The sequence below is a fragment of the Mirounga angustirostris genome, unplaced genomic scaffold (genome assembly GCF_029215605.1).
Source record: "Mirounga angustirostris isolate CCGP_5_RB_7025 unplaced genomic scaffold, mMirAng1.0.hap1 SCAF_11, whole genome shotgun sequence".
Taxonomy (NCBI): Eukaryota; Metazoa; Chordata; class Mammalia; order Carnivora; family Phocidae; genus Mirounga; species Mirounga angustirostris.
This window is the reverse complement of record NW_026991719.1, coordinates 88,953,188-88,977,035: the sequence shown is the minus strand read 5'-3', so window position 1 is coordinate 88,977,035 and position 23,848 is coordinate 88,953,188. Positions and strand designations below refer to the sequence as shown.

The following is a 23,848-nucleotide window of genomic DNA, read 5'->3' as shown; positions in this document are numbered from 1 at the left end:
ACACAGCCAACACAGAGGACCCCGAGCTCCGATCATGGCAATTTAACAAATTTTAATAATCGAGTAAATATTTAAGATTCAATTATAAAATTTGGTCTTGTGAAGAAAAACTAGACTTTCAAATCAAGACATTTGAGTCTAAAAAGGGCCATGTCCAACTGAAAGTGATACTCAAGATTTTATTCTGCATGAAGGTTTCTAATTTATTGTCTTCATAAAACAGTATAATAAGCATATGAATATAACAGCTATTTAAAATGTGGTGCTGGGGGAGGTGGAGATGGGAAAGCATTTTTCATTAAGAGAGAGATAAGTCAATAACTAAATGTTCTAAAGAGAGCTGTAATTTATTTTCCTTTGACGACATCATTTTCTTTCATTTACTGTATGTCAAAGCAATTTCCGGACACTGCACTCTTCTTTTTGCATTTTTAAGAGTTTTTCTGGCATTTTTAAAAATTAAAGTACAGTGGACACATAACGTTCCCTTAGTTTCAGGCGTATCACATAGTGATTCGACCCCTCTGTACGTTATGCTGCGCTCACCACAAGTGTAGCTACCATCTGGCATTTTTTTCAAAGCACTATTAGTCGTCACTTTGTTAACCTCTCTTTAATTACCACCATGGTTCTCAAACTTAGGTGTCCAGCCGAAGTTGAGCAATCTTGCTCAGAGCTTATAAAGTAGGATGTCACCAAGAATAATGTATGCATGTATTAAAATGATCCCCCCCCTTTCCATTTTTTCAAGGTTATTGTTTAAGAAGGTGAAGGCTTTGCTGGGAGGCAGTGTCCGCATGATGTTGTCTGGTGGAGCACCACTGTCCCCGCAGACACACCGATTCATGAATGTCTGCTTCTGCTGCCCAGTGGGTCAGGGTTATGGACTCACAGAATCATGCGGTGCTGGGACAGTTACAGAAGGTAAGTGTTGGTAACGTGGCAAATAATTCAATGTTAGTTTGCATTTGCATTAGCTTTAGGAACCATGGTACTTTTATACCTCGTGAGTAGTATCAGATTCAGGGCAAACCTGAATAGTTTTAGTAACTTCTAATTGAACTATCTTGTGTGCCCTTTATTTTTAAGCCTTGTAAATATTTATGCCATTTTGTCAGTCCTCAGGATTCTGTCACCGTGGGCCTTTAATCTCCTCTCCCTAAATGATTACTTCCTCGGAGAACTGCCCTCTTGGAATAAAGTATCATTTTTATGCTCCCTCTTGAATGTATCTTCCTGCTCTGACTTCTTGTTTGTTTTCTGTTAATTTTCATCATCCTGTGGCAGTGTTTATCAACTTTGGCACCACTGAAATTTTGAACCAGATAGTTCTTTATTGTTCGGGCTCTCCTGTGCATTATAAGATGTTTAGCAGCTGGATGGATGGATACCAGGAGTAATTCACTCCTCCCAGTTGTGGCAGTGGAACGACTGGAAACATTACCAAATATCCCCCGAGGGGCAGAATCATCCTGGGGTGGGAAACGCTGGGTATAGTAAGATTTTTTTGGATCATCCCACTTTCACTTTAACTTACTGTGTCCAAAATCGGTGCCAGCATCCCAGACCATCTCTGCACCTCACAAATTGTTTGCGACAGTGGTATTACCATCCTTAAAGTCATTCAGGGCATTTGCTTTGAAGTCATCTAAGTAAATATCTTGAACTTTGATCGGGTCTTCCCACTTCCTCGTTGGATTGCTCCCTCCCCTGCATGCCACCTTTGACATCCAGCCTTTTATTCCTTCGCACTGCTCCGAGGTGAACAGCCTTTCCACCGCTGTGCCTGCCTCTAGGATAGCACTTTGGGTTGATCCTGTGCACTTGTGGTAGACACCTCTGCCTCAAGCACCGCCTCATTCTCAGCGAACCAAACTCCCCAGACATCTTCGATCTCGTGCCATTGTACCCATCGTTTTCCATGATTTCCCACATCTCCACGTGCCTGGCTCTGCTCTCCAGACAAGCTGGTCTTCTCACTCTTTCTCATATGGCCTTTCTTGCTCTCACCTCTCTGTATTTTCTGTTCCCTTCTCTTGGAATGCCCTTTTGGCTAACTGGTCACAGCTGCCTTTTCATGCCCAACTCTTCAATTAAGTCTTTCCCAATTTTACATTGATCTTTCTAGTCTCTGAGGTACTGTTGTGCTCACGTCTGGTACCATGCAGCTGAGTATTTAAATGTGCTCTAAATTGTTTCATATGCAGTTTGGCCCAGGTAGTTTGTTAGTAAGCTCACTGAGGGCACAGTCTCCTTATCCTTTATGTGTTTTCTCTTTTCAGTGTTTAATATAACGCTAGGTACATTATTGGCTATCTATAAATACTTGATTACGGGAAGTACTGCTCTCCATAGCAGTACTTCCCTATTACAAAAGGAGAATATCGTCATCGTCATCATCATCATCATGGTTGGTAACGGCAGCGAACGTTTATCAAAAGCTTAGTTTGTGCCCGGAAGTGTTAAGCCCCTTCCACGCATCATCTCGTTTAATCCTGACAACATATTCCGGTTAAGAAGGAGGTTTTCTTACTATCCCCATGTAATAGATGAGGAAATGGAGGCTTCACGGGGCTAAGTAATTTGTCCAAGTCACACAGCCACAGTGAGTGGTAGAGAAAGAATTCCGCTCCAAATCTGTCTTACTGGAATCCGAGGTAGATAAAGGCGGAGCCAGCTCTCCTCTTTTACCAGAGGTGTTTGTACTTAATTATCTGAAACATAGCCTGTGAGAAGCAAAAATGATGTGACAACACTGGAATTGATTGCACTGTCGAAATGAAGTTGAAATATCGAAACCCTGACCACGCTTTGCACTGCACTCATCATGGCCTCTCTCTTGTCATCTGTGAGACTCCGGCTCGGACTCCAGTATTCCTGGTCTCACGTGGGTCTGAAATGTGGTATGCTAATATCTTTGTTGCTTTTTCCCTCGTAGTTACTGACTATACTACTGGCAGAGTTGGCGCCCCTCTCATTTGCTGTGAAATTAGGCTAAAAGACTGGCAGGAAGGTAAGAATTTGATGACAAGCTCTACTGGTTCTAGATGTGCTGAAAACCACCTTGAGCCTCAAGATACCCAGTCTTTGAAGTGTTAGGTTGTCTGTGGTAGCAAGTGAATCTTTGCTGTTGCTCGTTCCCTGTGCTTTCTTTCTCCTCAGTAACATCTTTAGGTTCCGAAGAGGAAAAGAAAATCTCTAGAATCGAGGCATGGTGATTCTGAACTTGAGAATACTTGATGGTGAAGAGGAAAAACATTCTTAGTGGGCCATTCCCTGGGTTTGGAGAAGGAGCCATATCCTATCTTTTGAAGCTCCACTTTGCTAGTGAGGAGGGTTGGGGCTGGGAAATGAAACCCCAGGTTTTTAGGGGATAGAGTGAGTCATCACACACACACACACACACTCCAGCAAACGTTTTCACAGTTGAGACTCAATTCTCCATATTTGTGTAATTTTATTTTTATATGTGACTACAAAAGGAAGCTTGCACTTTACAGATTTGGCAATAATCCTTTTTATAAATCAGCTGAAGGCAAAAGTAAACCAGTCTTCCTGATGAAATTGTGAAAAATACTAAATATGTGCATTAACTGCAAAATAATTAACAGCTTGGCCTTGCCAGATAGAGCAAAAGTAATTAAAAGGCTTACAATTTTAAAAGGGAGTATTCACTTTGGGATGGAGCCATAGACTGGAAATTTAAAGGACCAGTTAGTTACCTTCTAGGACAATTCCCCTAGGTTGTTCAAACCCAAGAAAATGAATGGGCTTTATCTCACATAAACTTGAAGTCCCTAAAATTGTTTCTCTCCTGTGACTTTCTTATGATGTGCATTATTGTCGGTGCTCCGTGAGCAAATGGCCACTTCTTTTTAAAAACCACATTTAAAATCCATTTGCATTCCCAAGAGTTTTGCATCTTGGGAATAAGTCCTCCCATGGTCATGCCGTTCCAATTCTAGGATGGAAATCTGATGAGAATATAGGGAATATGGGTCTGGCTGTATTGAGTCTCAGCATCACTATTTTTTTATTAGATGGGTTATTTATGAGGCAATGAAATCAGAGAAACAAGGTGTATCACTACAACTTGGTAAGGCGAATTTTGCCTCTAATTTTTTTTCTCTGATTTTCTGGTCTTGTGCCTTAATGTCCATTTGGGGGAGTAGGTCCATTTTTGCAAACGTATTTGGAGTTTTCCTTGCTGTGAAGGAACCTTTGCTTTCTGAAATAGGAATGATCTTAATGTTTTACATACAGTGGGTTTCGTCCAATTCAAATACTGACTAGGTTAAAAATTTTAAGAGCAGCTTTAATTCTTTTAGGACATAAAATCCAATCAACATCTCAGGTTATGAATTCAGATTTTTGTCTATTTCCCTTAAAGTAAGATTTTTTCAACAATAAATAGATAATGAGTAGTGGTAAGATATTTCAGAGTTATTGTCAGTTATTTCATGTTCTAACTTTTGAAGTCATGACTGGTCATAGGCCAAGTTAAGAAAATAAAGTTTCCTTCCTGTTTCTCCTAACCTCCCTTTCCCTCTCACTTAGTGGTGTTGCCTTTGGTAGGCACTTCCTACCTGCTCTCTTGTATTAAAACCTTAAGAGAGAGAGAGGTGCCTGGGTGGCTCAGTCAGTTAAGCGTCTGCCTCCAGCTCAGGTCATGACCCCAGGGTCCTGGGATCAAGCCCCACGCAGGGCTCCCTGCTCAGTGGGGAGCCTGCTTCTCCCTCCTCCCCCACCACACTTGTGCTCTCTCTCTCTGTCTCTCTCGCTCTCTCTTCGTCTAAAATAAAGAAATAAAATCTTTAAAAAAAAAAGGAGAGAGAGAAACAAACCAAAAGAGACTCTTAACGATAGAGAACAAACAGGGTTGATGGAGGGAAGTGGGTGGGGGATGGGCTAGTTGGGTGATGGGTATTAAAGAGGGCACTTGTGATGAGCACTGGGTGTTGTATGTAAGTGATGAATCACAAAATTCTGCTCCTGAAACCAATACTGCACTGTATGTTACTAACAAAAATTTAGAGACGATGGACTCTGAAAAACAAACTGAAGGTTCTAGAGGGGAGGGGGGTGGGAGGCTGGGTTAGCCTGGTGATGGGTATTAAAGAGGGCACGTTCTGCATGGAGCACTGGGTGTTGTACGCAAACAATGAATCCTGGAACACTACTTCAAATACTAATGATGTAATGTATGGTGATTAACATAATAATTAAAAATCTAAATGAAATTTAAAAATAAAAAATAAAACCTCTTTAGAAAAAAATCTGAAATGCATGGATATCATCATATTAGTAATTTACTTATAACACCTTCAAATGTTACCCTTCTTGCGGGTACTTTAGTCTTAACAGAGCTCTATGAAGCCCATTTCTAAGTGTGAAATTTTTTGGTCATTGGGAAAGTTTGGCATAGTTGGTGGTTGGTGATTATCATTGAGCCTTCCTTGGTACTTCTGAAATTACAGTGACTCATGATCCTCACATCAATGTGAATAAATGTAAACTAATATTCTCCCATAAAGTGACATAACATTTGATCCACAGAAACATATTAGTATAGGAGTTTTACGAATGAATACAAGTACATTCTGTGTTAGAACAGTAACTAATTTCATTTAATGACTTCCAGGTGGTTATACAATTCATGACAAGCCAAACCCCAGAGGCGAAATTGTAATTGGTGGACAGAATATCTCCATGGGATATTTTAAAAATGAAGAGAAAACGGCAGAGGATTATTCTGTGGATGAAAATGGCCAAAGGTGGTTTTGCACTGGTGACATTGGAGAATTTCATCCTGATGGATGTTTACAGATTATAGGTCAGTGTATTCTCTTTTTGGGAGAAAACAAAGATTGCTCAAAGAGGTATTTTTTTGGTCAGCTATACATGGTACTATATGACCATCTACTGTAACATACCCTGCCTAGAATATCATAGGGCACCACAGAATAGAATCCCTCACCATCTACCTCCCCACTCAGGAAGCAGTGCGGACACATTACTTTCCCTAGTGGCTCCAGCTATCCTCGAACCATAGAAAATTATAAATGCTCAACAGCAATCCATTCTTCTGAGAATGTCAGTTGGTTTGACACTGCCCTCAGTGAGCCTACTGCAAGAGACTTTTAACTCCAAGAGAGCCCTTATGCTATTCACTTTAAGCAGGCAGAACCTAAAATGAAAATTTGCCTAACTAGCTGGGAAGGACCAGTCTGTAGGGTCCCAGTCAGGTCCTTTTCAAGCCATAAAATTTCCTCAGCCATATCTCTTGTGGTCCATTAAATCTGTCCCTGAATATAGTTAGAGATTTCCTGGGAAAAGGGGTTCTTCATCTAGAAGTTAGCTCTGCTGGGGAAACCCCCAGTGAGCATGGCTCAGTCTAGAACCAACCCCCTCCCTCCCCTGCCTTTTTTTCTTGATCCTTATTTGCACTGGAATCAAAGGTAGTTTCTGTGGGCATGTAGAGTGGGTTCCCAGGCTAGAGGCAGGCAAGCCGGCATGCATACGAACGTTGTAAGGCAACCGGTGATTACTCAAGCCAGGCCGTCCAGTGCCAGGAGCACTGTCATTTTAACAAGATGAAGTCAAATATGGAAAATGGGGAATTCACATTTATTAACCACGTTGCCTATGCCAGACGTTGTGCTACATGCTTGTATCAGTATCTCTGATGAAATTGAGGGTTGGAGAGGTCAGCCGACATGCCCAGGCTCACGTGGCTTGTAATGGGCAGAGCTGCCACTCAAATCGAATGCTCTGAGATCCTGTTCCTTCTATTCACTTTATTATGGTGGTTAAGATTATAATAAGATACCGAAGCATTCTGTATGGGGTCTAGCATTTTAGCCAGTACCTCTTCAGCATGGTGTCTTCTTTTTAACTGACGTGTATGGGCAAGCGTTATATATAAGAAGATTTTCAAAGAAGTCTCTTGGTCAATCAAGATGAAGGCAGTGAGAGTGAAAGAAAATCAGAATTGTGCATACCCTAAGAAAGTGGACTGTGGGTGACTTAACATTCCTCATTCTTCATCTTATAGATCGTAAGAAAGATCTGGTGAAATTACAAGCAGGAGAATATGTATCTCTGGGGAAAGTAGAAGCAGCACTCAAGAACTGTCCACTTATAGACAACATCTGTGCGTTTGCCAAAAGGTAATTTTAAAAGTTGCATTTGTGCTTCCTTGTACTTACAGTAAAAGGACAACTGGAAATCATTTTGATCATCTGTAATCATAAGGGAAACACCAACATTTCATCAGCACTGGGGAGTGTTACACGTTTCTGAAAGTTAACCAGCTTGAAGATCATTCGAGATGATTGAGACATTTTAAGTAATTCTTCGACACCTACTACGCCTTGCTTAATACTTAGCTGTGCCACAAAACTTACTTCATTTAACATCCTTAACAACTAAGTTGTTAATTAATTTTCCTAAGAAGTTCACACAGCTAGTACAAGTTTTCTAAATCAAAAACCTTAGAGATTGGACCATTTCCTTTATGTGTTAATAGGGTTTATTTTTAGGGGCTTTATCACACCCTTTAAAAATGTAATTATAAAAAAAACCCCACAGAACATAAAAGTTAGCATCTTAACCATTTCTAAGTGTATAGTTGACTAGTGTTATGTATATTCACATCATTGTGCAGTCAGTCTCCGGAACTTTTTCTCTTGCAAAATCGAAACTCTCTAGCTATTAAACAACTCCCCATTTTCCCTGGCCCCCACCATTCTCCTTCCTGCTTCTGTGAATTTGACTAGTCTAGATACCTCATATAAGTAGAATCATACAGTATTTGTCTTTTTGTGACTGGCTTCCTTCACTCAGCATAATGTCCTCAGGGTTCATCTATATTTCTAGCAGGTGTCAGAATTTCCCTTCCTTTTTCAGGCGGAGTAATGTTCCACTGGATGGGGGCATCCGGGTGGCTCAGTCGGTTACGAGTCTGCCTTTGGCTCAGGTCATGATCTCAGGGTCCTGGGATTGAGCCCCATGTTGGGCTCCCTGCTCAGGAGGGAGTCTGCTTCTCCCTCTTCCTCTGCCCCTCCCTCGGCTCATGCTCTCTCACTCTCTTTCTTTCCCTCTTTCATCTTTCTCAAATGAATAAAGACTTTAAAAAAATGTTCCATTGGGTATATAGACCATATTTTGTGTATCTATTCATCCATCAATTGACAACTTTGGTGGCTTCTATGTCTTGACTATTGTGAATACTACTGCTATGAACATGGTTATACAAATATCTCTTCAATAGGGGCGCCTGGGTGGCTCAGTTGGTTAAGCGACTGCCTTCGGCTCAGGTCATGATCCTGGAGTCCCGTGATCGAGTCCCGCATCAGGCTCCCTGCTCAGCGGGGAGTCTGCTTCTCCCTCTGACCCTCCTCCCTCTCATGCTCTCTGTCTTTCATTCTCTCTCTCTCAAATAAATAAATAAAATCTTTAAAAAAAAATTTAAAATAATAAAAAAATAAATAAAAAAACAAATATCTCTTCAAGATCCTACTTTCAGTTCTTTTGGATATATATCCAGACGTGGGATTGCCAGGTCTTATGGTAGTTCTATATTTATATTTTGAGGAACTGCCATACTGTTTACCACGGCAGCAACACCACCATTTTTACATTCCTACCAATGCTGCACAAGCGTTCACATTTCTCCACATTCTCACCAACATTTGTTTCTATTTTTTTGATAGGAGTCATCATAATGGGTACGAAGGGATATCTCCCCGCTAATGATTAGTGATATGGAGCATTTTTTCATATGCTTGTTGGCTATTTGTGTATGACTCCTAGAGAAATGTCAGGTCCTTTGCTCATTAAAAATTTGTTCTCTCCTCTTTTCAGTTATACAATATAGTGTTACCCACTGTAGTTATCATGTTTTACATTAGACCCTCAAACCCTATTTATCTTCTAGCTGAAAGTTTGTACCCTTTTACCAACCTGTTCCTATTTCCCCCAGCCCCTGGCAACCACTTTTCTATTCTGTTTCTATGAGTTTGACTTTTCTTTTTTTTTAAGATTCCACATGTAAGTGATACCATGCAGTATTTGTCTTTCTCTGTCTGGTTTATTTCACTTAGTATAATGCCCTCAGGGTTCATCCATGTTGTCACAAATGGCAGAAGTTTCTTTCTCATAGCTGAATGATATTTCCATACCACATGTTCTTTATTCATCCATTGATGAGCACAGGTTGTTTCTTTATCTTGGCTTTTGTGACTAATGCTGCAATGAACATGGGAAGGCAGATATCCCTTCAATATCTTTTCATATCCTTTGGATTTATATTTCTTTGTCCAAGCAATTGAATTGCTAGATCATACAGTAATTCTGTTTTTAATTTTTTGAGGAACAGCCACACTGTTTTCTATAGCAGTTGCACCAATTTACATTCCTGCCAACAGTGTGCCATGTTCCTTCTCTCCACATCCTCGCCAACACTTGTTATCTCTTGTCTGATGATAACCATTCTAACAGGTGTGAGATGATATATCTTATTGTGGTTTTGATTTGCATTTATTTCTCTGATGATGAGTGATGTTGAGCACCTTTTCATGTGCCTGCTGGCCATTTGTATGTCTTCTTTGGAAAAATGTTTTTTCTCTTTCTCTGCCCATTTTTTAATTGGATTTTTTGTCTCTTGAGTTATAGGACTTCTTCATGAGTTTTTAATATTAATCCCTTACCAGATAAATGATTTTCAAATATTTTCTCCCATTCTGTAGGTTGCCTTTCCTTTTTTTTTTTTTTTAAGATTGATTGATTGATTTGGGAGGGGGGAGGGAAAGAGAGAATCTCAAGCAGACTCCCCACTGAGCATGGAACCCAGTGTGGGGCTCGATGTGGGGCTCGATCCTGTGACCCTGAGATCATGACCTGAGCCAAAATCAGGAGTCAGATGCTCAACTGACTGAGCCACCCAGTCACCCCTGTAGGTTGCCTTTTCATTTTGTTAATGGTTTCCTTTGTTGTGCAGAGCTTTTTAGTTTGATATAGTGCCACTTATTTATTTTTGCTTTCGTTGCCTTTGTTTTTGGTACAAAATCCAACAATACACATTTTCAAGACTGATGTCAAGGAGCTTACCCCATACTCTTTTAGGAGTTTTACAAGTTTTAGGTCTTTGGCCATTTTTTAATTGGGTTTTATTTTTTGCTATTGAGTTATAGGAGTTCTTTATATATTCTGGATATTAACTTCTTATCAGATATCTAACCAATATTTTCTACAGCTCCATAGATTGACTTTTCACACTGTTGACTATGTCCTTTGGTATCCTGAAATTTTAAATTTTTGTTGTACTCCCATTTATCAGTTTTTTCTTTTGCTGCCTCTGCTTTTGGTGTCATATCTGAGAAAGCATTGTCAAATCCAGTGTCATGAATCCTTTCCCCTGTATTTTCTTGTAGACATATTTTACCTCTTACGTGTTTAGGTCCTTGATCTATTTTGAGTTACTTTTTGTGTGTAGTATGGGCTAAGGGTCCAACTTCATTCCTTTGCAAATGGATATCCAATTCTCTGAACACCCATTTGTTGAAGAGACTGTCCTTTCCCCATTGAGTGATGATGGCACCCTTATTGAAGATCAATTGACCATATGTGCAGGGGTTTATTTCTGGGCTTTCTGTTCTAGTCCATTGGTTAAATGTCTGTCTTTATGCCCGTACTATGGGTTTTATTACTTCTTTTTTTAAAAGATTTTATTTATTTGACAGAGAGAGAGTATAAGCAGGGGGAGCGGCAGGTAGAGGGAGAAGCAGGCTCTTGCTGAGCAGAGAGCCCAACGTGGGGCTCGGATCCTAGGACCCTGGGATCATGACCTGAGCTGAAGGCAGATGCTTAACTGACTGAGCCACCTAGGAGCCCTGGGTTTTATTACGTCTTAATGAAACTGTAACACTTAAGAGAAATATGTATTTGGAATTATGTGTACTGTTCCAGTCAATAACTTAACAATTGTTCTCAGTGTTTTAATTTCCATTTTGTGTTATTTTCTAATTTTTTAGTGATCAGTCCTATGTGATTAGTTTTGTGGTTCCTAATCAGAAAAGGTTGACACTTTTGGCACAACAGAAAGGAGTGGAAGGATCTTGGGTTGATATCTGCAATAACCCTGCCATGGAAGCTGAAATACTGAAAGAAATTAGAGAAGCTGCCAATGCCAGTAAGTAAGAAATTGCTTGTCTGTTGAAGTCCCTAGAAGTCATTTAATGATGTCTTGTGCATTAGGCCCTTTGAGATGTTTATCTAATTATTTTGTTTTCATAATAAAATACAGGGGTTTTAAAACCTACATCTTGAAAAAAATTATATATATATATAAATTATGCATGTTATATATATACATTATATATTTTAATATATACATACGTATTTGTATGTTGGAAAGATTCTTAAATGTCATATAGTAGAATAACTTACCTAGTTCTTTATTGCATGTTACAATGTCCCAGCTAACTGGTCAGCCTCTGTTTGGAATGGTCCATCTTTGTTCTGATAGTTCATGATGAGGTGCCCTGGTGTGCATCTCTTATCGTTTTTCATTGCATATAGTAACTTGGTGTGGGCCCTTTCAATCTATAGATCTCTGCCCTTCAGTTATGGGAAATATCCATTTATCTTTTTTTGTTTGCTTGCTCACTCTTTTTTTTTCTCCCCCAAGTTCTGTGTGTCTTTATCTGGGACGACTTTTATATGGCTGTTGGACCTCCTGCTTTCATCCTCTAGTTTTAGTATCTTTTTTTTCCCTTCTGTTTTCTATCTCATCCTTTTTGTTTTACATTCTTGCGGGGTCCCTCCACTTTATCATCTCTTTGTCTATTGAATTTCCAGCTTCCAATATCAGAATTTTAATTTTCAAGAGCTCTTTCCTCTTTTCTCCATGCTCTTTTAATAACATCCTGTTGCTCTTTCATGAATGCACTCAGTGTGTTGTCACTCCCCGAGGATGTTCAAGGGATTCCTTTTCTGACGTATTCTTCTCGTGTTATTGTTCATTTCCTCCAAGTTCCACTTCCTGCTTGCTTTGGTCATATCCTGTCCTGTACCTGTGGATCCCTGTCTGTCCATTCATATTTGAGAACGAGGCACTAAAATACTGTTTGGAAAGCTTACTGGGCTTCACTGACTGGTTATTCAAAGTTAGCATATTAAATCATCCCATTTCTGCGAAAAAGACTTCTTGAGTCTCTTGCCTGGAGGATAGTAGCCTGACTGCCTATTTGGGGACCCAAAAAGAGGAAATTGGAAAGGGGTTAGGGGTGGGGTGGGTGGCTCTTACCCTCACAGCATCCTTTTGTTTTCAGCTCTACTCCCTCCTTCTGTCGTACCTAGTGTCCTTGGAGTCCAGAGTCTCTCTAGTTCAGCCTTTCCAAAAAGCAAACCTGTTGCGGGCCTGCTTGGGGAAGGCAAGATGAGGGAGAAGAACTGTCCTCTGAAAACAGGCTGAGGGCCAGCACTCTTTTTTCACTGTATCCCTCATCTCTGTCTTCAGAGGCATTGGCTCAGGAGGTCCATTTGTCTCTCACTGGTGTCCTCTGTTGGCAGTTAGCTGTTATGTCTTTATTTTTTTAATTATTTTTTTATTTTTATATTTTTTTGGCAGTTAGCTTTTAGCTCCCTCAACTCTCCATCAGTTACCACTAGTCTGTTTGCTTTGGGTCTTCCAAAATTTTGTTGAACTCTCACCCAGTGTCCTCTTTCTCTCATTTCAGCTGTTTCCTTGTGGTTTTTAATTTTAAAAATTATTTAAAACTTTAAATTATTTTCCAAGGGAACAGAGAGAAACTGTGAACTCTTCCTGTTTAATAGGAAGCTATTTACCCAGTTTTAACCTTGTTGCTTCCCCTCCTAAAAAAATGAAAGCATCATTTTCCTGATCAGGTTATGTATATTTATTGTAAAATATTAGTGCAGAAAATGATAAAGGAGGAAGTAAAAAAATCACTTTCTCGTAGTTATCTTTGGGTGGTGATGTTACATTGTTTCTGGTATACATACCTAACCTGTCAGCGTCTGTGACATGTATCTAAATCAGTAGATACAGAATTGCATTGTCATTTTTAATCAGTAAATAGTATTCCAGTATATGAGTATCCACTTAAGTCTTTGTTGGACTTTTAAGGTGAGTTCCTCTCCCCCCCACACACACTGTAAACAAATATAACACATATCATGTATACTCAATTATTTACTTAATTATTTTTTTAATATGAATCCCTGGAAATGGAATTTCTGAGTCAAAGAAAATGTATATTTTATACATATAACTTCCTCGTCCCCCAGAAAAACTGTAGACTAGTTTATGCTTTTATCAGAGATATACAAGCACCCCTGTTTCCCTAACTAGGCTACTATAATTTATTCTTTTAAATTAACTATTTAGGTTCCACTTACTAGTTTGTAATATTAGCTACCAGGTTGAAGTTACAAAACTATTTTTCCCCAAGAAGAACGTTCTTTTTTTAAGATTTTAGTTATTTATTTGAGAGAAAGAGAGAGGAAGAGAGAGAGAGAGCACGTACAAGCAGGGGGAGGGGCAGAGGGAGAAGGAGAAGCAGACTCCCTGCTGAGCAGGGAGCCTGATGCCGGGCTCCATACCAGGAACCCTGAGATCATGACCTGAGCTGAAGGCAGATGCTTAACCAACCGAGCCACCCAGGTGCCCCCAAGAAGAACATTCTTAGAGTTAACTCTGGACACTATAAAGTTTTAAATAACAGATGGCCTATTAACATAATCAGATTCAAAATTAAGTTACTTTGTTACCATAAAAATAGGGGCTTAATGTTTTTTTCTTTAAGATGGCTTTGTCAGTTATACTATTACTGATATACCATACTTTCTATATTACTGTCATTGGGCTACCAGAATTTTCTTTGATACAGATCCTAATTTTTTAATGTAGTATTTCAAAAAGTATTTTAGCTAATAGGCTGTTATTCTTCATCACTCTCTGAATGTACTAATGGGGGAAAATGCAACTTAAATAATTTGTCATCGTACATTTCACTATGTAAAAGCAATAATGTGGAAAGTCAACCTAGATCACAATCAGGCGAAAAATGGAATAAAATTCTAGGACCTACTGGGACCTCATAACTTTCTGAGACTGAGGCATGAAATCAAACAATTAATGATTTCGATAATATACAATAATCATGAGCTTCAGTGTATAAATCCTAGTTTTCCTGTGCCACAAAATATTTATCTGGCCAAACTTTTGCTTCTAATGACAATTTCAGAGACTGAATGCAAAAAGTATAAAATAGTCTTGATTGTGTTCAGCTAAATCTTCCTGAAATCATGTATCTTTTATAGATGGCCTCTTCATATTTTAAACAGAAGTGTGAGGTACGTAACCAGACCCAACTTCGGGTGCTATCACACAACAAAGTCAATCCCTGAGACCTGGAGTATGCAGCAAAGAGAGGGTTTATTTTGGAGGCAGCCAAACAAGGAGACAGGAGGGCAAGCCTCAAATCCACCTCCCCAAAGGGGGAGAGGACGGGTTTTTTTCTTTGTTTTTTGCTTTTTCAAATAATCATAGTGGTTAGGAATACATACATATTGAGGAAAAGGGCAGGGAAATGTATGACTCTTAATGAGGACAGATGGAGCTTGCACATTGAGCAAATCCCATTTCACTTGGGGGTAGAGACTTAACATTAAAATGAGACAAATTTGGCTCCTGCCTTCAGGAGGTCATCTTAGGACAAGGTGAGGGGCTAGGAGCCAGCTCCGTGAACCAGTATAAACTGGATGGGGTCTTGGGCTCCTTATCTCAGGGAAGGAGTGTAGAGCCTTGCTTGTTCATAGGCTGGAACCATACCTGTGACCTTCAGTTTATGCCTCTGCAGAGGGGGCTTAGTGGATTCGTTAGTGGGGTCTGGAAAGAAACAGTAGCTGATTCGGGAGAAATAGGTCTCTGAAAAACAAGCTTGAAATTTCCTGTTAGTTTCAACCTCATTGACCTTATGGGCATGGTTTCGCTTTCCCTTGCTTTATAGTCATTCCTCGATCTTGAAGGAATTGGGACAGTGACCACTCTGGCTACTTCCTGCTGGAAAAGGGCACCCTGTCTGGATTTGAGGAATGAAGCAAATTCGTATTTTGTTAGAAAATTCCCTGGTACTTGGCTTTTAATGGACATTTGGCACGACCAAAATATTAGCTCCTTTTTTGATTGTTTCAGAACAGTATTGGAAAGCCTATTTGATTATTACATATCTAAATAATGTAGAGATAACCCAAATCTTAGTAGTCCCTGTAGCATTGACCTCATACCTTCAGGGATCCAGGAAGTGTCCAATAAACCAGTCAATTTGTCCAAACACCTCTGGGGAAATTCACTGCAGCCAAGTGGCATGCTCTCTGATTTTATCTAAATGAGTTTTACTTAGAAGGATTATATCAACACTGCAAGTAGGTTAGAAATGGCACATATCCTAGCCTGTTTTACAAGGATATTATAGTCCAGAGCAATGTGATGATCAAATACTACCTTGGCTAATGAATCTGTTTTCTTTTTGTTGGGCAACTTTGTTGGTGAACACGCGTAAGGTGATAGAAAGATTCTTCATCGTGTGTTCATGAGCCCCGATTCCCCACCAGGGTAAAAATGTTCTCCTCAACAAACATCAAATTCTATCCTCCTGCTAAACAGGCATGTTAACTCCCATCTGGTGTTGATTCCCTTTTTGTTTGATAAAAAGGTTTAAGGGGGTTAGTGCAATGAGTGGATTCCTTGGGATTGTGACTAGAGAAAGGGGGACCAAATTTTTAAATCAGTAGATTTATCTTCCAACTGCCAAGACATGGCTCCCCCAGGGCTGGTTAGAAGTAGTGGGAAGATCTCACTTTTGACCAAGATTTTTCTTAGAAAAACATCCCACAGGTCAGCACTGTTCCCTTGTAGCTGGAGTTCAGCTGTTCTGTTCTGGACCTTAGGGAAGAAGTGTGCTCTGTGTCTCAGGCGCCAGTCTTAGTCTTGAGAGAAAGTCAGTTCAGTTAAACCGCTGTCCCGTTTCCGGAGGCGGTGGCGCAGGGGGCTCTCAGGCTTAGGCCTATATTGTGCAAGCAATCAAGGAATTAACGAGTGACATTTCTATGGAAACAAAAGAAAACCCCCCGTTAGTGGTTGGGGCAAATTATAAACCCAAAGTCTTGAGTGCTGCCAGTGAGATTCTAGATGTCAGGCGTGAAGCACCTCTAGCTGGAGGGAGGGCAGGTGGTGGTCCCCAGACAGATTTTCCTGGCTTGTGGTTCCGATCTCTCTGGGGATCTATCTGAGCGGCCCACACAGCAACAGGCAAGAGGAGTGTCTAAAGGTCAGCTGCTGTGGCAGTTTTGCTGAAGTTCACTTCAAGTAGCCTGGCGTCAGTTTGTAGGGCTTTAGGAAAAGGGCGGTTTTCATTTTAAATGATTTCAAGTCCAGGGACTGGGAGAAAGTTGGAAGCCTTGGTTCGAAGATTCATAGCCAGATACCCGGGGAGAGCAGGAGAATTCAGTACCCAGCCGAGTTTTATAGGGAAACAACACTCAAACAAACAAACAAACCAGTTAATTAGAAGTAGCATCTAACATTCACAAAGGTTGTTTTTTATTTTTATTTTTTCAATTTTATTTTAATGCCGGTATAGTTAACATACAGCATTATGTTAGTTTCTAGGGTACAATATAGTGATTTCATAGTTCCAGAAGCCTCCCCATAACGGAGCTGTAATGTTTCAGCAGGTAGAAGTGGTTAATTTGAGCAAGTTTCATGTTCCTTTACTACTCGTTCAGGAGAGGACAAGGTTTTTTTGTTTTGTTTTTGTTTTTGTTTTTTTTACATTTATAGGGGTTGGGATTACATACATATTGATGAAAAGGGCAGGGAAACTTACGACTCTCTCTCTCTTTTTTAAAAATTATTTATTTGAGAGCAAGTGTGTGGGCGGGAGGGATAGAGGGAGAGGAGTCTTAAGCAGACTCCATGCTGAGCAGGGAGCTGGAGGTGGGGCTGGATCTCACAACCCTGAGATCATGACCTGAAAAGAAACCAACAGTCGTAAGCTTAACGGACTATGCCACCCAGGCACTGGAAACTTACGATTGTTAAATCGAACATGCACTTTGAGCAAACATTTGTAACCTGCATCCTGTGTTGTTGGGATAGAGACTTAACATTAAAATGAGACAAATTTGGCTCCTGCCTTCAGGAGGTCATCTTAGGACAAGGTGAGGGGCTGGGTGCAAGCTCCGTGAACCAGTATAAACTGGATGGGGTCTTGGGCTCATCTCCGGGAAGGAATGCAGAGCCTTGCTTGCTCATAGGCTGGAACCATACCCGTGACCTTCAGTTTATGCCTCTGCAGAGTTGGCTAGTGCATTTGTTAGTGGGGTCTGGAAAGAAATAGTAGCTGATTAGGGAGAAACATGTCTCTGAAAAACAAGCTTGAAATTTCCTGTTAGTTTCAACCTCATTAACCCTTATGGGCATGGTTTCAGGTATAGGTAGTATCTATCATAAGAACACAAAGTAATAGGGGTGCCTGGGTAGCTCAGTCAGGTAAGCGTCAGACTCTTAATTTGGCTCAGGTCATGATCTCAGGGTCGTGGGATCCAGCCCCAGGTTGGGCTCTATGCTAGGCCTGGAGCCTGCTTGAGATTCTCTCCCTCCCTCTCCCTCCCTCTTTCAATCTCTCTCTCTGCCCCTCCCCTCCCCCCGCCCACTCGTTGTTGCACGCTGTCTCTGTCTCTCTTTCTTTCTCAAACAATAATAAAGTCTCATTTAAAAGAGAAGAATACAAATTAGTAGTTTTGTGTTGATTTGGTAAGTACCAATGGCTTGAAATGTTGACATTTGCTGCCACCTGCAGGCTATATTTCATAATGTACGTAATTCCAATAAAATGCCGTGTGTGAAACACTGTTATTTCTTCCTCCCCCCCCCCCCCCGCCCCCGCTCCTTCTCACTTGCTGGCAGTGTATGCTGTTTGTAAGAAACGGGGCGATTGCCCGTTGTTCTCTCAAGCTTGTGGTACTTGATAATATTTAGGAGTTCCCAAAATGAAACCTCTCGTGTAGCCGTTTCCCCCCCTTTGAATAGGAATTTAGTTAATAAAAATGAAATATAGTGACTTTTATGAATAGGGCCTATGTAAATAAGGAAAGTAATATGAAATAAAAGGTTCTGGAGCCAAATCTATACTTGAGAATGTAAGTGTTTCCTCGAGAACCAAATGTGACCTTGGGGAGCAGATGGCCTTATTTCGGACCCCTCGGACCCCATAACTGAGCTGTGATGTGTCAACAGAGTAGACGTGGTGAATTTGAGCAAGTTTCATGTTTTTTTACTGCCTGGTCAGGGACTACTTTTAGGAATTTGATTCTACATAATTTGAGAGATTATTTTTCCACACTTAGCTTTCTATTTTTCTCTCATTTTAATGAGAAATTCAGTAATCGAAGCAAGCTTTCCTAAACCTCCAGACCAGTATTAGGTCAGAAACTTCCATGAATTTGAGGTTTTGGTGCCTGTCCCGGAAACCCAGTTGTTTGTAAAGTCACCTGGGCTGCTCAGCGGTAGATTGCACACACGCAGGTGCGTGCTCCTTCACCTCATTGCATGTAAAATAAAGCTCATCTGTAGACTGACATTGCTGTTAAGGGTCCTTCAGGATTTTAAGGATGAGCTTGCATTAATAGTAAGTAGCTTGAGGGAATATAATTGAATTTAAAATTACGGAGTGCTCTATTGATTGATTCCGTGGCCTTATTTTCTTACCTCTCTGCACATGCTGAGTTGTTAAACTCAGATGCAGTACATGCTGTCTCTGATCCTTATCCCGTTGAGGTGTGAAATTCACCATCCCCCTTTTGATTCTTCTTTGAGTGTCAAATAAAGCTCCTGAAGAATAGTTGTCTAGAGATGTAGTTTTCTGCGGAATGAATGAATATATATGTACGCATTTATTGAGGGCTCTTGATGGCAGAGAACAAAAGACCCCTGCTTGGGGCACCTGGGTGGCTCAGTCGGTTAAGCGTCTGCCTTCGGCTCAGGTCATGATCCCAGGGTCCTGGGATCGAGCCCCGCATTGGGCTCCCTGCTCGGCGGGAAGCCTGCTTCTCCCTCTGCCTCTGTCATTCCCCTGCTTGTGTTCTCTCTTGCTCTCTCTCTCTCTGACAAATAAACAAACAAAATCTTTAAAAAAAAAAAAAAAAAAGACCCCTGCTTGCATGGAGGGATATGTGACCTGCTGGGTGGTGAGAAGCATTTTGAAGAAAGTGTGATGCCGGAGGATAGAGAGGCAAAGAGGACACAGGGACTCCTGTTCCGAAGGGTCTGGAAGGCCTTCTCCGAGGAGAGGCATTTGAGCAGACACCTGGATGGACTAAGGACGTGAGCCATGAGGCTACCACAAGGAAGACCAGCCCAGACAGAAGAAACGACCAATAGGAGGACTCGAAAGAGGAGGGTGTCTGCGCATACGGTAGAATAAAACAAAAACAAAAAAGAACTGTGTGGGCTAAAGTTACGTGCAGCTGAAACGATTTATGTACACTTCAAGAACTCTACAACAAAATTGATATTGTAAGGTTCTGGTACCCTTAATTAATCAGCCGCTCCCCTCTCCCCTGTCCCTCCCTCTCTCCTCCCTCCCCCCCTTCTCGTTTCAGTGAAATTGGAGCGATTTGAAATTCCAATCAAGGTTCGCTTAAGTCCAGAGCCATGGACTCCTGAAACCGGTTTGGTCACTGATGCTTTCAAACTGAAGAGGAAGGAGCTGAAGAACCATTACCTCAAAGACATTGAGCGAATGTATGGAGGCAAATAGGATGCAGGAGGCAGCCTGGGGGGTTTTCAGTTCTAGAGTTTTAAGCCTTGTTGAGCTGTTAGAATGTAAGGGATCTATCATTCTAAAGACACGGCAATTAAAAAAAAAACAAAAAACCAAAAGTGATTAAAATCGTCGTCGAGTCTACTTTAACTTAGTTTTGCCTAGTTCTCGTGCCGCTGAAATTGAAAAGTTGTTTCCCTTTAGCTGTGTTATTCATTTTAGAGCAAAAATTCCATTTTTAAAAAGTAGCCTAGGATACGCTTGTTTTCTTAAAGGAAAATATTTAATGTGGAAGAAAATAAATTGGAGTTGGAGTAGAATGTAGTTTGCGACAGTTTGCATCTTCTAATGTCTATTGTCTTCCTAGTTCAGAAGAAGCTTAAAATATCAAGCATGACAAAAAAGATATGTATTAACACCACTCAAAGCAGAAGTTATGCAGGGCTTTAAAATTCTCTTCCAACCATTTATCTGGAAGGCAAAATTCAATCGTAATGTAATAGAGCCAAATAGCAGTACCTTGGAAACCATTTTAGGATTCATAATTGTCGGCATAGGATAGACATAGAATCACTGTAATACTGTGAATAATTACAGTGCCCGAAGTCTGAATACAACAACATTAAACACACCAAAAATATTTAGTAATATATTTTTAAAGGGAAATTGAACTGCAAGCACCGAAACTTGGAAGTCTTAAAATCAGTAACTAATTATTTGAATGATTAAGGGTAAAGTACATTTTAAAGACTGCCAAAAATTGTCTGTCTGTTCAAAAGAAAAGGCTGAGACCAAGAGTAAGACGATAGAAAGTGAATCCAATTTTAACAGGAAGTATTTTCTCTGTTTGAAAAGGTGGACAGCATCCTAAGTGTTTAGAATTCTGACCCTTGCATAGCACCGAGCCTGGGAAAGGATTTCAATTCTGAATTTACCTTTGATAACAGGGATTGATTTTAAAATGTCCTCGTATTAAATTACACTTGGAACTGAAGGTCTGTTTGCTGTTGCTGATTTGATTCTTGATCTGTAGTTTATTTCAGAAAGCCTTTCATTTAGCTTTAATTTGAGCAAAGCGGGTTATGACTGACTTCCCCAATATCTCGTTTGAATCTGAGTGATGACCAAACTTGGATGAGTTTGGGGAATTGAAGGGGAAAGAACACACTGTTAACACTATTTTCCTAATTGTGGGAAGAGTTTAGAAACTGGAAATGCTCGATTTGGGTGAAGGGAAGACAGTAAGGGACTGATATACTTGTGCAGTAATTTGGCATGTGGGCTTCTTTTTGAATCTTTCATTAAAATCTGGGATTCTATATCTGACAGGTTTTCACACTTGAACCATAGTTACTGTAAAAAGCAAAAATTCTTAATACTGTTATTCTTTGCACTTTTTTCTTAATCATTTTATATATATATATATACACATATATATATGTTGCTTACATTGCTTTGTACAGATGTGGGCCACCACTGCAACAAAATACATTCTTTTTGCTCTAAGATATTTATAATGAAAATATTTAAATGTTATGTATATGGTGGTAAAAAGGAAAAAAATAATCCGGTGTTGTTATAAGCAAGAATGAAGGTTTTTGTAAAGATTTCTGTTCAGTGTTCTGCAATGTCAAATTCGAGGCAGGTTCTCTCTGAAGTTATGTGTATGTGAGTATTCTCATTCTTCCCAACTTGCCTTTGAAGAGTGAAAAACCACTGTCATCGAGTAGACTACTATTCAGCTTCTACTGTTCTGGCCCACTGTTGATCCTTCAAGGACGATTTCCTTAGATTTTTTTCAATATGTGAATTGTTTTCCCATTTGGAATGGTGATTTTAAATATGTGAATGCATGCATACTCCAATGTTTGCATGCCCACCCGTTCCCATCTCCTGAAAGCTAGAACACTGCCAACTAATCTGTTGTATAAGTCCTTTAGAAACATGGAATTAACAAAGTTGGGTGCTGCTAATTCTTTGCGAAAATCCAAATATTGTTAAGGGACCAGGGAGATGCCACTACCCCCTGATTTTTCATTGGAAAAAAAAAAGTACACGGTTATGTAAACCGATCTTTCCATATTCATAGTGACTTTTTAAGTATTTGAGCCTAAAGATTTTAATCCTACATTTTTATACCTGTTTAAATTGTTCACTGTTGTTATGACATGTCAGCCATCAAATGAAGTTGTGCTTAAAAAATTTACTACAATTCTGTACATTTCTAAGTCAAACACTTGTGACTTTTGCTTTACTGACATGAAAGTATCTTGCCTCCTTGATACTTGCATTGCTTTTTTTTTTTTTTTCCCCCTAGAGCAGAGGTATAATTGTATAGCTTTTCAGAGCTGAGATACAGGTGAATGATTCAAAGAGTCAGAAGTTACGGAGTGTAATGTTTCTTTTGGGCATAAAGACTGATTAATAATAATCCTTGCCTATGTTTTCCTGATAGCACATGACAAATGTCTCTGAGGTGACAAGATGAGAACAGGTTAATGATTTTGTGTTATTTGGAACTCCAGAGGAATATTTTAATTTTCAAATGTAGTTACAAATTAGAATGTATTCATATTTTGTACTATCTGTTAAAATGCATGATCGTGGGATTGTTACTTCAATTTTTGTGTTTATTCCTAATGAAAAGCTTGGTTTGTTCTTGTTTTTAAGTTTGCACTCAAATCTTAAGAAATAAATCCACCCATGTTATCAAGCTGAATTTTTGCCTAATTGATGCGCCAACATAAAACCTGCAGGTTTGAAGACTATTAGCCAGACTTTATTTCTTTATTCATTTTAAATTAGGTGATTTTTAAAGTTTATTTAAGTAAGCGCTACACCCAACAAATGGGGCTCAAACTCACAACCTGTGATCAAGAGTTGCACGCTCCTCCAATGGAGCCAGCCAGTCACCCCTAAGTAGCCAGAATTTTATTTATTTATTTTTGAAGATTTTATTTATTTGAGAGAGCGCGTGTGAGAGCACGAGCCAGGGGGAGCAGGAGGGGAAGAGGGAGAAGCAGACTCCCCGCTGAGCAGGGATGCTGGGCTCAATCCCAGGACCCTGGGCACATGACCTGAGTCCAAAGGCAGATGTTTGACTGAGCCACCCAGGCGCCCCTTAGCCAGACTTTTAAACACATATTTTAAAAGTACTCATCTGTAGGTTTAATGGAATTGCACTAAGCAGTTAACCTGGCCTATATACATCCCATCCGTTAGTTTGGAGCATTTGAGCCCGAAGCTGTTAAGTTGATACAGTTAATAGAGTAGAACTCCTTTGCGACACTGATACTGTGGAATAAAACACAGTCCTGTTGTATGGATCATTAGGAGGTGCTACTAAATGGAAACTGTCACCTTTAGGCTACCGAAAATTCAGGGAGAAGTCCATTTATCTGAGTTCTGTATGGGTGTATATTAAATAGTAATTAATAGGTGTATATTAAATAGTAATTAATAGGTGTATATTAAAAACCGGACTGCCTCAGTCTATTTTCTGGCTCTGCCCCTCACTCGCTGTACGACTGTGAGCAAGTTCATGAACACCCGTCCACTGCATTTTTCCATCTGAACGAATGGGGTTGATTGATCTTAGGATCGACCCCACCGGGTGGTCACGAGGATTAAAACGCATTAGTCCATGTAAAGTGTTTGGGTCAGGGTAAGCCTGTGTTAGCCGACGACATCATTAGTGGAGCCAGACGATCGTCATCAGCGAAGTGGTTTCAGGTATTGCTTAGCATACTGAGGGCTTTGAGGCTTTAAGGCTTGCTGGTCCCTGAAGACTGTGGAGGGTTCTGGGTATAGAGGTGAGGAGGCCTGGCTCACTCTATCACTAGCTTTGTAACCCTGGACAAATCTCATGATACCCTCCTAGCCTCAGTTTCTTCTTCCTATATTAAAGAAAGAAAGAAAAAGACCGAACTTCAAAGAAGATACCCTTTGAAAAAGGGCAAGGCGAACAACAGAATAGGGAGTGCGCTGTAATGTTGCCT

At 40.2% G+C, this 23,848-nt stretch overlaps 1 protein-coding gene across 5 annotated transcripts in view; it reads left to right on the top strand.

Moving 5' to 3' along the window:
• The window catches only part of ACSL4 (acyl-CoA synthetase long chain family member 4), an 83,013-nt gene extending 60,444 nt beyond the window's left edge, over positions 1-22,569 (top strand). For all 5 annotated transcript variants that reach the window (XM_054508916.2, XM_045881471.3, XM_045881485.3 and 2 more), the window contains 6 exons: positions 752-924; positions 2,939-3,013; positions 5,642-5,833; positions 7,055-7,169; positions 11,034-11,191; positions 19,690-22,569. In XM_054508916.2, the coding sequence (XP_054364891.1) occupies positions 752-924; positions 2,939-3,013; positions 5,642-5,833; positions 7,055-7,169; positions 11,034-11,191; positions 19,690-19,847 (871 nt within the window). In that variant the 3' untranslated portion in view covers positions 19,848-22,569. The remainder of the gene's footprint in view (positions 1-751; positions 925-2,938; positions 3,014-5,641; positions 5,834-7,054; positions 7,170-11,033; positions 11,192-19,689) is intronic.
• Positions 22,570-23,848: the final 1,279 nt, after the last annotated feature.